General features: G+C 38.8%; 1 protein-coding gene across 2 annotated transcripts in view; it reads left to right on the top strand.

The window, feature by feature from the left end:
* Window positions 1-16,023, top strand: part of LOC138715328 (uncharacterized) — a 1,341,767-nt gene that overhangs the window by 1,180,642 nt on the left and 145,102 nt on the right. For both annotated transcript variants that reach the window (XM_069848117.1, XM_069848119.1), the window contains one exon: window positions 2,972-3,223. In XM_069848117.1, coding sequence (XP_069704218.1) covers window positions 2,972-3,223 — 252 coding nt within the window. The remainder of the gene's footprint in view (window positions 1-2,971; window positions 3,224-16,023) is intronic.

Here is a 16,023-nt window from a genome sequence, read left to right as displayed (position 1 = left end):
ACTTATCTGTATGCAGATGATATAGTCATGGCATCCACATCACGAAACACGCCGCAAGGAGCACTCGACAGATTGGTAGAATGGGCCAAAGGAAATGACCTTACTTTAAACAGGACAAAAACAGTGGCGATGACGTTCAAAAGAGGGGGGAAACAAGCGGCAGCAGACGTGCTATACCTGGAGGGCGAGCCACTGACCAACGTAAAGACTTTTAAATACATGGGGATAACCCTGAACAAAATGGATAGACATACACAGCCCACATCAAAGACAGAGTGGCAGGGGCAATGATCGCCACGAACGACATTCAGTACCTAACCAGGATCTCGTTGGAAACGGCGATGAAAATCTTCACGGTTAAAATAGTGCCTATCATCACATATGGCCTCGAAATTGTCTGGCAATACCGCACTAAAAGTAACCTGAAGGATCTCCAGAAAGTGAAAGCGACATATCTGAAAAGGGTACTTGGCCTGTTCAGATTTGCACCATCCAGAATCGTCTATGAGCTAACCAGAAAACCTATGTTACTAGAAGACCTACGGCTGCAATTCCTACTGCCATCAACATCAGCATACGAGAGCACCGTCCTCGAACATCAACGTAAGAAAGCAGAAATATGGGAGGAGTTCTACGTCACGGACGCCATGGCCAGAGAGGACTGGAAGGAGGCCAACTACCTATAGAGACATCTGGTGACCAGATTTGCGACCCACGGCTTCCACTTCAAAATATGCCGCAACACCAGCTTTCACGACCCAAACGAAGAGTGCATGTGTTTATTGTGTGACGAACTATGTGGAAGATACCATGTGATGGATTGTAGAAACCGATTAGTTTCACTGACCAAGTTCTGCAGCAGCGAAAGCTAAAATAATATATTATCCTGCACATTGTGCGCACTTCCGTTATTATTGAAAATGACATAGGGACTATGTGCGTGTTTCTTTGCTTTGTATTTTTTCTGTATTGTCTTGAAATTCTTGGGTTCAGAATTTGTTGTTCATTATAAAGGAACGACCTTCGGCAAAACAAGGACGTTCCTATAGTTGTGGAAGTTGTCACAACAATTGAAAATTCGAGACGGAACGAGCCATTTAATCTGTTACTTGAAATTAATAGCTGTAATAAAATTATAAATGTATAATTATTAATTAATTAATGATTAAATTGATACATAATTAAACAAATTAATAAGTAAATCAGTTAGTAAATAAGTACAGTATTATACAAATAAATAAAGTACAGTAGGTACTGTATTCACTAATTACTGCATTCTTACAAATTATTTAATTTATATACAAACGCTTGAATAAACAAATAAGCGAATGAATTATTTCATGAGGAAATATGTTACACGGTGAATTAATAAATACGTTCCTGCGTTGATACAAAAAATTGTAAAAGGAAGGAACATTGCTTGTGTTGTTTCTTCTAGGACAGGAGACTTCCTAATTTTTTATCTACAATTCTACATCACGTCTTTAAGTTCTTATTCTTCAGTCTATGTTTCTTTTTCTTCAATTATAGGCCTAATTATTGAGAAATTACCTACGGATATTTGTCTGCTGTGTATAAATGAGTGAAGTAATCTACCTACGATTCTAGTAATAATTTTTCTGTTGCTGAACAATTAAGTAAGATTTTATTAATTAATATGAAAATGAAGAAGATATGAACAAGACATAAATCAATAAATAAATAAAATAATGAATTAATGAATCAAGGCTAATGCAAGGAGATCACTATTACCTTTACTTTTTAACTTCGCTCTAGAATATGCCATTAGGAAAGTTCAGGATGAAACATAGGGTGCTATTCATAGACATTTCGCAGCACGCGCTACGAGCGTACTAAGCTACCCCCGGCTATCGACTGGTTACTTGTACAGAATTCAACTCATATCCTATCGCTAACACTGGTTTATGAATACGAAAAACGCTGATCATCCACCGGAAACCCGCGCTAAAAATGTCTATGAATACGGCCCATAGGGTTTAAAATTGAACGGGTTATATCAGCTTCTTTTCTATGCGGATGACGTGAATATGTTAGGAGAAAATCCAGAAACAATTAGGGAAAACACGAAAATTTTACTTGAAGCTACTAAAGCGATAGGTTTGGAAGTAAACCCCGAAAAGACGAAGTGTATAATTATGTCTCGTAACCAGAATATTGTACGAAATGGAAATATAAAAATTGGAAATTTATCTTTCTAAGAGGTGTAAAAATTCAATTATCTTGGAGCAACAGTAACAAATATAAATAACACTCTGGAGGACATTAAACGCAGAATAAATGTGGGAAATGCGTGTTGTTATTCTGTTGAGACGCTTTTGTCATCTAGTCTGCTGTAAAAAAATCTGAAAGTTAGAATTTATAAAACAGTTATATTACCGGTTGTTCTGTATGCTTGTGAAACTTGGATTCTCACTTTGAGAGAGGAAAAGAGGTTACAGGTATTCGAGAATAAGGTTCTTAGGAAAATATTTGGGGCTAAGAGGGATAAAGTTACAGGAGAATGGAGAAAGTTACACAACGCAGAACTGCATGCATTGTATTCTTTACCTGACATAATTAGGAACATTAAATCCGGACGTTCGAGTTGGGCAGGGGAAGTAACACGTATGGGCGAATCCAGAAATGTGTATAGAGTGTTAGTTCGGAGGCCGGAAGGAAAAAGACCCGTAGATGGGAGGATAATATTCAAATGGATTTGAGGAAGGTGGGATATGATGAGACTGGATTAATCTTGCACAGGATAGGGACCAATGGCGGGTTTATGTGAGAGCGGCAATGAACCTGCGGGTTCCTTAAAAGCCATTTGTAAGTAAGTAAGTATAAATTGATTAATAAATAAAATACATTAGTAAAATATATCGTAATAGATGCAGTTGTTGACCTGGGCAGTTCCTAGAGGCCGCAACTGGAAGCTTTCTCTTCAGATGAGGATGTACTTTGTGTGTTACAGCCTTCTGCCACGCACGAGAGAGTCTTCAGAGTCTGTGCTCCCTGATCACGGGCGACGCGCTGCTGTACTCCATGTTCCGGGTGGAGGCCACCCCAGTCGAGTGCCCATTCAAGGGTCCTCTTTCCTTCACGTACAACCGTGGCCACGGAGAATGTCGCTCGCCGGTGTCCAGTATCGACTCGTGCACAGAGGAGTCGCGGCTGCTGTTGCGCTACCAGGCTTGCCCCGACGTGCACGGCACCGAGAGCACAGGTAAAGCAACGTTCTGTGGTGCAAATAAATAATAATTATGTCCATTTTGAATCTTGCTTACACTACTTTTAACACTTGAATATAGGTAATTGATTAACTAGCGGACTTACTCGTGTTAATTATGTAAGTCTGTGCGGCTTACAGCTGTTTCGGTGCTTCATCACACCATCCTCAGAGGCTACTAGATCTCGGCGTCATCTCGAACTTCTCTGCATGTTGTGTGGGTGCGTTTGATTGTTGAAAAGTGTTGAAAAGTGGAGTCAAATAGTGTGTGTGTGTGTGTACTGAAATTGATCTGTGTGTTGAGAATTTGATCAGGGTGTGTTTTAGTGTGTTTGTATATTTCATATTGTTCTAGTGTGTTGCGTTTTTAGTTCTTGGGTTGTACGTGTAGGATTTCCATGTCCCCATTGTGTTATTGTATGTATGGTTAGTATTAGTTATGTGATCGGCGTATGTAGATGTATTGTGTCCTCTGGTTAACAACACTACAATGAAGAAGTGAACACAATCAAATACATAGCACAATAAAACGGTTACAATCCAAACATAATAGACAACATCATAAGAAAGACAAAACAAAAACTTAACAAACACAAGAACACAATAAATACATCACACTAACATATAAAAACAAAAGCACACATAAGATCGCATCTTCATTCAGAAAGCAGAAATACAACATAGCATACAGAACAGAAAACATACTACAAAGACATCTCAACACACAAAAAACACAAACAAATAAATACGACCACATAGGTGTATACAAACTCACATGTAATAGTTGCGACAAGTTCTACATTGGACAGACAGACAGATCATTCCAAACACGCTACAAAGAACACATTAAAGCAATAACCAGAGGACGCAGTACATATACATACGCCGATCACATAACCAATGCTAACCATACATACAATAACATAAATTCGGACATGGAAATCCTACACATACAACCCAAGAACCAAAAACTCAACACACTAGAATAATATGAAATACACAAACACACTAAAACACACCCTGATCAAATTCTCAACACACAGATCAATTTCAGTACACAGACACTATTTGACTCCACTTTTCAACACTTTCCAACAATCAAACGCACCCACACAACATGCAGAGAAGTTCGAGATGACGCCGAGATCTAGTAGCCTCTGAGGATGGTGTGATGAAGCACCGAAACAGCTGTAAGCCGCACAGACTTACATAATTAACACGAGTAAGTCCGCTAGTTAATCAATTACCAATAATTATGTAGTCTATAAGTCGCCCATTATTTTAGTGCCTATGATTAAAGTGTTGCTAGTGTTGTCTTTACGTCCACTGTAAAAATATTGCAGAGCAGTGACATGGGTAAGTCACATCATAGAATATCTGGACATATTACTGACAGGGTTAGCTTGGTAGCACCCAACTATTAATTCTAGTCAGTGTATCCTGTTCATATTCCCTGTACTTGCTTATAATTTATAACGGAATTCGATTGTGTCACAAGAGTAACTCGCTAGTTCATCTATTTTATAACAAGGTCGACACAGTTTATTAGTTTTTCGTTTTGAAATAGCTTAAATTTAATAAATTAACTAGTTCAAAGGAGATTTATTTTCTTTAAGAATAAGTTCCAGGTTGCTTGCCAGAAGTTCTACCATTTTTACTCCACCGTACCTCTACTGTAGGGTCGCCCTGGTTGGCAAGTTGGTATAGCGCTGGCCTTCTATGCCCAAGGTTGCGGGTTCGATCCCGGGCCAGGTCGATGGCATTTAAGTGTGCTTAAATGCGACAGGCTCATGTCAGTAGATTTACTGGCATGTAAAACAACTCCTGCGGGACAAAATTCCGGCACATCCGGCGACGCTGATATAACCTCTGCAGTTGCGAGCGTCGTTAAGTAAAACATAACATAACATCTACTGTAGGGTTGGGCACGTTACGTGATTCTGAAAAATGAGCGCTGTTTACTTTAAAGAGCAATACTCCCGAGCGCTGTGACGCATGCATACTGTACGTCATTCACTCTGTCAATGCAGTGGTTGACTCTGCAGTAATGGCGAATTTTGAAGATGCAACCGCCTGAGAAACTGTATGTCAGCCGGGAATGAACATGACTAATTCATTTGTTCCAAACATCGAACGGCTTCTGCAAATGAAACGACCTCATAAGTCTCGGAAAACAACCACGTACTTATTTTGGTTATTGAGTTCAAATAGGTTTGTTTCAATAGAAAATATTTATTCATTTCAGATTTACAGAAGTACGATTTTGTTACAGTAGTTTATTCATGCAAAAGAAAATTGTAAGAGAGTGTTTATTATTAATTTCCTTCATGTGTTTCTGATTGTAATCCTTTATTACATATTTTTATATTACTAATACTGTTATGTAATATTGTTAAAGCACTGTGCATATAGATTATGTAAATCAGCCTAAAGTTTGTATGTTCGTGCATAGAGCGAAGTTTATTTCATTAAATTAATAAGAGTGTTATAAAGTCTATTTGGGGAAAGGAAATTGTACCAGAAGAGTTAAAGAGTCCATAATTGTACATATCTTTAAAAAAGGGGGACAAAACTAACTGTAGTAACTTTAGAGAAATATCACTTTTGTTGATATCGTAAAAATTTTTGTCCAATATTCTTTTGAGAAGATTAACTCCATATGTAGATGAAATTATTGGGGATCATCAGTTTGGTTTTAGGCACAATAGATCGACTACTGATCAAATGTTTTCTATTCGACAGATATTCCAGAAAAAATGGGAGTATAAGGATACAGTACATCAATTATTCATAGATTTCAAGAAGTCATATGACCCTGTTAAGAGAGACGTTTTATGTCATATCCTTATTAAATATGGTATTCCCAAGAATCTAGTTCGAGTATTTACAATATGTCCCAGCAGAGTCCGTATATGCCAGTTCCTGTCAGATGCTTTTCCAATTCACTGCGGGCTAAAGCAAGGAGATACACTACCACCTTTACTTTTTAACTTTGCTCTAGAATATGCCATTAGGAAAGTCAAGAATAACAGGTAGGGTTTGGAATTGAACGGGTTACATCAGCTCCTTGTTTATGCGGATGACCTGACTATGTTAAGAGAAAATCCACAAACGATTAGGGAAAACACGGGAATTTTACTTGAAGTAAGTAAAGAGATAGGTTTGGAACTAAATCTCGAAAAGACAAAGTATATGATTATGTCTCATGGCCAGAATATTGTACGAAATGGAAATATAACAATTGGAGATTTATCCTTAGAAGAGGTGACAAAATTCAAATATCTTGGAGCAACAGTAACGAATATAAATGACACCCGGGAGGGAATTAAACGCAGAATAAATATGGGAAATGCCTGTTATAATTCGGTTGAGAAGCTTTTGTCATCTAGTCTGCTGTCAAAAAGTCTGAAAGTTAGAATGTATAAAACTGTTATATTACCGATTGTTCGTTATGGTTGTGAGATTTGGACTCTCATTTTGAGAGAGGAACAGAGATTAAGGGTGTTTGAGAATAAGGTTCTTAGGAAAATATTTGGAGCTAAAAGGGATGAAGTTACAGGAGAATGGAGAAAGTTACACAACGCAGAACTTCACGTATTGTATTCTTCACCTGACATAATTAGGAACATTAAATCCAGACGTTAGAGATGGGCAGGGCATGTAGCACGTATGGGCTAATCCAGAAATGCATATAGAGTATTAGTTGGGAGGCCGGAGGGAAAAAGACCATTGGGGAAGACGAGACGTAGATGGGATGATAATATTAAAATGGATTTGAAGGAGGTGAGATATGATGGTAGAGATTGGATTAATCTTGCTCAGGATAGGGATCGATGGTAGGCTTATGTGAGGGCGGCAATGATCCTCCGGGTTCCTTAAAAGCATTTTGAAGTAAGTATTATATGGTACCTAATCTGAAGGATATTTTATGTTTATATTGCATTACCTGATGATGGAAACTATAAACACCTTCGAAAGATTGAAGGTATTGAAGTCTATTCACCGAGTTGTGATAATGGGCTGTCCATACGCTCCTCATGATAGTTACGTGAACATTCTTTTCCTGCATTCTGACTGGTTGTTACCGAGCGCTCTGGATATGGCAAGAAGAATAGTTCAAATGGTTACAATAGTTATTATCTTCTGCAGTTTCGCTTGTATAATTTCAAATTGTCACGAAGGTTCATTCGAATATGATGCCTGCGCATTCATGTGATTCACTATCATTACTTTGTGGACGGACTGTAACGCTCAACATCTGATGGAAAACTCCAACTTTTCTTCCAGATACAAATACCATGGGAAATAGTGGACCATATTCAAATCCCGGTAGACATTTTTCATCGGTTTGCCCTAAATTCTCTAAGAGGACTGGGCCTGGGATTCATTTCGCCGAAATTTTCAACTCGTATCACGGGGTACAGTGGCTCTACTTTGTGGACTGTGTATGTTGAATACCATTCCTCTGACGTTGTACCATGCGCTCTATGTAATTTGTGAGCGATTTATTACAAGAAATAATTGGCAATTTTTTAATTACGTCCCATTTCTCCTTCGCAGCCTATTCATAGACGATGAGGTGATACTGTGATAAGTTGGCCTCAGAAATAAATTCCATTATACTAACAGTGCGCTTCGTGCGCCCCTGACTTTGAGTACGTCTCAGTTGGGGTGAGTTAACCCAGCATTTGGGTGGTTGGAAGCCACTCCTTTGACTTCGAAACACAACTACCTGCTAAAGAAAAATTTTAATACATCATTTTCTTTGTTAAAGAAAAATTGCACTATTTTAAAGACATTTTATTTTCTGTCTAGAAAATACACCTAATATAATATTGAATAACTCTTCTCGGGTTCTCAGCCAGGTTAGTTGGAGATTAGCTTCCAAACTTTCGACGGCTAGCTCTGCCATCTTCTTCAGGGAATGAAGTGATGTGGGACCATGTCTAGCTGGTATATATGCAAAAGTAGGGCTTCCCGCTAGTTCCTAGTCCCGACCACCAGGCGCATTCTGGTTGGTGGAAGCGGCAGCCAATCAGGAGCTACTTGCTGGTCCCGACTGTCTGCCGTGTGCTGGTGGTCTAAGCGTATTGATGGCAGGTTTCCATGCTGTACTCAGCTGTAGACCCCCGTCTCTATTGAAATTATTGCCATCTAGCTGGATTTCGATGGCTTCCATGATAACCAAGTCCCAGTAACCTGATGTCTTGTCCAAGATGGTGGTGGCGCCGAAATCTATCTTGTGACCAGTTTCTAGGCTGTGTTGGGCCAGTGCAGACTTATCAGGGTAATATAGTCTTATGCTGCGTTGATGTTCCTTGCAGCGTTCCATAATAGTGCGTCCCGTCTGCCCGATGTAGCATTTCCCACACTCACAAGGTATTCAGTAGATACCAGGTGTCCCAAGACCAAGGTCGCCCTTAACTGGTCTCAGCGAGTTCTGGATCTTTGTGGGCGGCTTATGGATGGTCTTAATCCCTTGTTTTCTTAGCATTCTGCCAATTTTGCCCGAGATGGGGCCATAGAACGGAATGTATGCCATGCCCTTCGTCTCCTCTTGTTCCTCGGCAGGTGGTTTGTCCGAAAAGGCCCTTCTGAGGGCCAAGCCGATTTCCCTGTTGCCGAAGTTGTTCTGTTGGAACGTCTTACGTAGGTGACGGATCTCAGAAGGAATATTGACAAATATCAGCCTTTTTATTTCACTATGTTAATATGATGGTGTATTATGTTTTTGTTTTACATAATTTTTCATTTCATATATTGTTGCAGTGAATAACAAACCACATTTTCACATTTTCAAAGGAGAATGAGTACATGTTGCTAGAAAACACAGCCTTACATCTAGAAAAACTTCGTTCCACTTCTACAGAAACAATGAGGACATGTTTGAAATATTTTACACAAGCATTATTTATCTCAAAATCTGTATCATTATTACAAATTTCCTCATTTTAAATTAAGTCACAAATTTAGTCCTCGGCATCTTGCTAATAATCTTCTTTACAAGATGTTGAATTTTGCCTGTTACGAATAGCAGTATTCGGTCGTAATATAAGTTCACTGCTGAACCACAGTCTAGTATATACCGTCACGAAGCTTGAGTTTATGAGAGTACTAGAAACAGTAGACTGTGCAGGTACTATTTCGCATTGTCTGTAATGAGGCGATAGTAGCTATCCTAGTAGTTAGCAACTATCTATGGATGCATATTTACTACGTATTGAGCTCCGTGACTGTATATACTAGACTGTGGCTGAACGAAATACACTGAAATCCCCCACCCCAACGCAATTACGTACTGGTACCTGAAGTCAGAGGCGCATGAAGCGCAGTATAACGGCATACAATTCTTAGCCCTAGTGATAAGTGAGAAATTTTGGAGATCAAACCAAAAATTTCGTGAAAACAACGTAGGCCTATCGCTTTCTTCATACAAATTTCAAAACCTTGAGTCGAAACGATTTTTTTTTTTTTTTTGATAGGCTGTCAGCTAACTACCTGATCTGCGTCCGGGCCCATGAGATTATAATATGCTAATAATTAAGCGATGTTGAAAAAAGAGCTGTAGGACAATTCCGAATATTTAAGAGAAAACAGCTCCTCCATTGCTTTCCTACTACAAATGTGCAGGATTAGTGCCGTAGTACCGCATTGAAGCCGGGTCCTCTTGAGTAAGAGGACGTTAGCTGATTAAGTATGACTGGATCTTATTTTCTAGGAGAGTAGGCTATGAGTTTTACTCGGTACTCGTTATATATGGATTCATATACAGCTTTAAAACTGAAAACATCTGAATCGTGACATGGCCTACCTTGTTATAAAGTAGTTCTATATGAAATGGAGAGTGTGCAGCACCTTCTCACTTTTTATTGATATTGATATGTCTGAATCGAAGATGCAAGTTTGTAACTTGGGTCATACTTCAAGAAGCAAACGCGAGATCATTTCCATTTGCCATCCCGATATCAATCATTTCAGACTTTCTTCGTATCAGTTCTATCAGTTCTACATCGCTTTCACTATTTCCCAGGTTCTCTTCCCCCTCCCACAAAAAATTTCACTTTTCTTCTTTTCTATAGCCCTATATCGAGTAATAAAGTTTCTTTTTCGCTTTCGGACTTTTCCAGACCCCTGCAGCTAGAAAGTCTCTCATCAAACTTCTGCCGAAACGCATAAGCCATTTTGCTGGTAATCATATTCTCGATAACACAATAATACGAGTAATAAAATTGTGAAATTGAGTTTCACATTTCCTAACTCTGTATTTACATTGGTGGCTCTGATTGATTAATTAATTTATTCATTTTTCTTCTTTCCAAAATTATTTTCAATCTCTCTTTTGTTTCTCTTCTTCCCCCTCCTACTTGCTCTTTTTTCCCTTTATTTTTCCTCCTGAACTCCTTCCTCTTTCCTTTCTTCCAGCTCTTTCCTTTTTTTTCTTATTCTTTACTTTGTCTCTTCTAACTGCACTTTTATTTTTCCTCTTCTCCTTTCGCTCCTCGTTTTCCTATTTTATTTTTCTTCTTCTTTCTAGACTTCTTTCTTCTCTACTTCTGCTCATTTTAACCTCTTTCTCTTCTTCTTCCCTATTTGCTACTTCATCTTTCTCTTCTTCTCTTTCTGCTCATTTTCCTTTTCTTTTCTCTGTTCCAGTTTTTTAATTATGTTTTCCTCTTTTCCATTTTTCTTTAAACGTAAATATACTTTCATGAGCTTTCTGCTCTCTTCATTTTTTGCTTAGAAAAGTGTCAAGTTTTAGTGTACTTGCGGCCGGTGGCCTTGCGATCCGTATTACCAAAGCCACCGTTTTTGGCGTGTGAAATAAGTAATGGGAACGTTGAGAGCGAGTATCTTAGCTTTGCCGCAGTCTGTGGACGAGAAAGCTGACAAATGTGATTGACAGGTTGCTGACGTGATTTCTGTTTAGGAGGCGGTACCACTCTCGGCCTAAGTTGCAACAGATGCCACTGATTGGGCACTGTACACAAGGACACATCCCGGAAATGCAAAGTGCGAGTATCTTGCCTTTGCCGCAGACAGTGGGAAATAAGACTGACAACTCTGATTGGCAGATTGCTGACGTGACGTGTATTTGGGTGGTAGATACCGTTCTCAGCTGAACTGGCAACAAATGCTCACTTACTGGCTTTTTACTCGAGGACACGCGCCAAAAACGTTGGCGCTAGCTGTAACTCGCTGATCCCTGAAGCACCGGACTTCCTCAGCGAGTTACGGTTCGCAAGGCCACCGGCCGCAAGTATACTGAATCTTGACGCTTATCTAAGCAAGAAATGAAGACAACAGAAAGCTCATGCAAGTAACTTGGAAGCTCCAAAGTATCTAGAGATCGATAGGAATAATGTAAACATAGGCCTACGTCTATATCCAAGGCCACAATAGAAATCCGAGTGACGGAACCGGTTAATGGAATCACGGAGCAAAAATTGTAAGAATACTTAATCTTGAGATAACTCAGAAACTAAGAGACTTATGATACTGATTCTTATATTTAAAATGGTTAAAAAGATAGAACTTTAAGATACCTGCAGGACAGAATATTCCAACAATTATTATGTATTAACGTTAGTACTTAGTACAGCAAATTTGTATGTCAAAGTCCCGTAAGGGTGAATAGCTCCTATAATATTGAAGATGGATCCAGGCGTGTTGCATATAAAATGTGTAAACAAACTCAAATTTTCTATATATGATTTCAGATTTGAAGTAGGACCAATAATTTGGAAAAATTATAGGTACTTACGAGTAAATACAACAATAAAGGCGCGTGGAGGTTGTTTAACAACTATTAAGTATCGAACTAATTGAATTTGAAGTGATATTTTCCATTTTTAAGGTTATAGGCCTACTATAATTGAAAACAAATGTTTAGAATAAAGCACAACATAAAAGGTAAAATTTTATGAACTGTATATATTAATTGCCTTAAAAGTAATTTTAATAGAAGGCATATTTCCGTCGAACTTTTCACAGCCAAGGTTCCACTTTCTGCGTTCCGCTTCCCAATTTATATTTTTCCACGTTTTCTTTTCTCCTATCTTATTCTGCTTAAACTGTATTATTTCCACAGTTGAAAAGTGGCAATAAACAAAGAATTCTGCAAAGTCAAAAATATGTTAATATAAACATTGATGGGATGAGAAGTAGGTTACTGGAAAAGTCACAGTACTAGATGAAAATCTATGTACGGTAGGCCTAAGGTCTCTCAACTGATCACGAGTCGATATCCAATTCAAGCACAGATTGTATGAGATTTATTGTGGATACCTTGTAGGATAAGATTCCTCTAAGCATCGATTTCACTTGTACACCGGAAGAAATAAAGAACAGGTATACTGGACGACCAAAACGTAGGTGGCTGAGAGTAACAGACGATTTGAATAGGCTTGATATCAATAATTGATGAATGGTAGCTAGACACAGAGAGTCCTGAGGAAAGACCTCAAGGAAACCGAGGCCCGTACTGGGCTGTAGAGATGATGATGATGATGATGATGATGATGATGATGATTAGAAATGGCCGATAAATCACAGTCTGTTATTTTGTCACAGATACGAGACTGTCATTTAGTCTAGTTATCTGTAACTAAAAAGGCGAAATATCTGTGACAAAATAGGCCCATCACTATCGATCTCTGCTCCAAGTAGGCTAATACCGAAGGATGTTGAATATTCAGTTCTTCTTACGATTGAAAAGTAATCACATAACCTCAATTTCCCCATACTCAGCCCCATTTCAAAATTATCAACCGATTCATTATCTACAATATAATCTCGTGGTACAAGAGCTTAACTTTTGGCACCCATAAATCAATTGGTATTTTAATGCTGCAATGGTACGCGTAAATTACTAACTTGATACATTTTCCAATATAAATCACCGATCTGTTGCATGTAGATATCATTTGTGATAGTTGTAAGTAAAAGTATTATGTAATCGCCATAGAGATTATAGAAATCGTATCCAACTTCACTGTTCTTGAGTATTTCATCTGTGTATTTATCGGTGTGACAAAATCACAGGGCTGTTTCCGATCTCTGATAACGAATTTGAATGAGTCATGAATGTCAGGAATCACACCGACAGCTGAATTGCAGCGAGAGATGACAGACCAGTAGTGAGTGATTTCATAATCAGAGTGCACGGTGTATCACAGTAACAATGCCCAAGAAAATCCAACCTTTTTGGGAGTACTGTCAAGTACAGTTACGTGAAATTCATAGGAGCCTGCAAAAAACGTGGTTTCGTTATTTCCAAGAAAGGCATCTTGTGTCTACCTACTAAGACTGGCAAAGCTCGGATGGGATTAATTCCAGAGTGGAAAAAGCAAGCAAATCCACCCCCCCCCCCGTCACAAGACGCCGCAGCCCACGAGATGATACAAATTAATTTCATTAAAGCTTTACCAATCTTATTAAGTACACAGAAAATGCCTTTCTTGGAAATGACGAAACCTCGTTTATTGCAGGCTTCTTTTATTTTCACTTAACTGTATTTGGCTTCGGAAAGGGTGTTATGTACCCTTCCCGAAAAGGCTCATTTTCTTGGGAATTGCTGCTCTGAGTCGCCATGCACTCTGACTATGGGATCACTCACTACTGGTCTGTCACCTCGCGCCACAGTTGAGCTGTCGTGTGGCTCCTGACGCACATGATGTCATTCAAATTCATTATCAGAGATCGGAAACAACCCTGTATAGCCTATGTCACAGTGCTTGAAAATATCACTTAAGCTCATCTTAGATGATGATGATGATGATGATGATGATGATGATGATGATGATGATGATGATGATGATGATGATGACGACGGCTACTGTCATTTCACCACCCTTCCGTTGTGGTCAAACCACAACAATTTCTTACAGAGAAATGACAGGTGTTCGAATCCGGACAGATCCTGTGTAATTATTACTCGTATTTATTGATTTTTATATGTAAGATAGGCTATATGTTCTGCAAGTATTTTGGTTTATCAATTCTCCATTACCACCATATCATCATCTTATCGTACCTGGGTGTTATCTGTGATTGAAATGAAACATTTATTAAAATATCACATTTTATGTTTATGAATTTGACACTCGAAAACAATTAATACATAATTTAACCAAAAGACTCGTTACCTCATTATCGAGTTGTGAGCCCAAACCCTCGGCATCCCGATACAGAAATAACGCCAACCTAATGAGGGATGACCCCAAAATACTTGTGCACATTCAACTAATTATAACTGCAAGTATGTCAGCACTGTTCAGCCGTCCGGGCTCTTTTTCACCCCGGCCGGCGAGGTTGGGATAAATCGCAGACTGCTGTGAAATGCGTTGGTAATCCAAATATTTTCATAATGATGGCCTGTGGGCGGGATTACCAGGGGCGAGCCTGTGATTCTCCACTAAGCTGACAAGTCCACCCCCTCCCTATAAAAAAATGAGAGAGAAGCAACAAACAAATAAATAAATAGCTCAATTCTATAACATACACACTGCTATTTACATTTCATACATGACATTGCCAGCATGGCAGATGCTGACTCTCTATCCCTACAGGGATGACCAAACGTCACTTTTTATTGGAAAGTAACAGGGGATCGATTACATTTGTCCTTTATCCTTTAAGAGTGTATTAGGTAACAAAATTATTGAACAATTAATAGGTCTAGGCCTATACATTAATTTTCTTTTTAAGATTTTCGTAAATTAAGCTAATACATATTTCAAAAGTTTACAAATTGTGGATCTTATGAAAAAATAGTAAAAGTTAAAATAGAGTTATCCCTACTACATGCCATGGAATCCCATAGAATAGCGAATGGTTAAGGCTTCCATCTTTGTATACAATCGATATTAGTAGTAGGCCTTAACTCCCAAGGAAAACTCCCTGATACTCATTTCCATTAGGGGCTGACTAGGCTAAACCCCAGAACCATAGTGTAGCCGGAAATGAATTGGCGAGCCCTTACAAAAAGTCTAACGAAACGAAATGTAGAACAATTATGTTAAGACAAAAAAAAAGATTCAGGGGGTGTATACATTGACACAGCCGCAATGTTTCCATGTAGAAGACATATGAGGGGTTCGCTGAGATAAAATGAGACTAAAAATGTTCTCTTTTATAAGATTTTATTTATCATTGACAAGCTTTATTTTGGCTAAGGTAGGACTGTGATATGATCATATAGGCCTACTTCGACATTTCACTGGAAGATTCTTTTCATCAATCGAGCAAATTGAAAAGTAAAGGTTTGGGAGTTCTTTTCTATTCTCACTGGAAGAAAGGTAATTCGTGGATCTCAACCAAAAAGGGACTTTCGAGCAGTCAGTGGACGCAAGCCATTAAGATGAACTGTAATACAATACCTGTACGTACTCTCCCTGGTAGAACTCTTGACTCAACCCGTTGCAGAAGATGCTTCCTCACGTCTTGGGTTTCTGCCATCATGAAGAATTGCTCCGAATCAACAGACATAATACGGTTCGTTCTCTCATCGCATCTTCAATCCGCCAGAATGCTTCCTATGAGGTTTATGAGGAGGTTGGTTGCGTCTCTTCTGATGGCTCTACTAGACATGCTGATATCATCATAATTGATCGGCAGAAGGATAAGGGTGTCATTCTTGATCCCACAATCCGTTTCGAGATGCATGAGCAACAGCCACAAGAGATGTGTCGTGAAAAACAAGTCATATATGAGCCTTATTGTCAGCATCTTGGAGCACAATACCACATCACACATTGGACAGTTTTTGGACTCATGTTCGGTGCCCGGCACGATCCCAC

This window comes from Periplaneta americana, chromosome 15, assembly GCF_040183065.1.
Source record: "Periplaneta americana isolate PAMFEO1 chromosome 15, P.americana_PAMFEO1_priV1, whole genome shotgun sequence".
NCBI classification, from domain to species: Eukaryota; Metazoa; Arthropoda; class Insecta; order Blattodea; family Blattidae; genus Periplaneta; species Periplaneta americana.
Note: the sequence above shows the minus strand (reverse complement) of the source record. Positions and strands in the feature narration are given on the sequence as shown.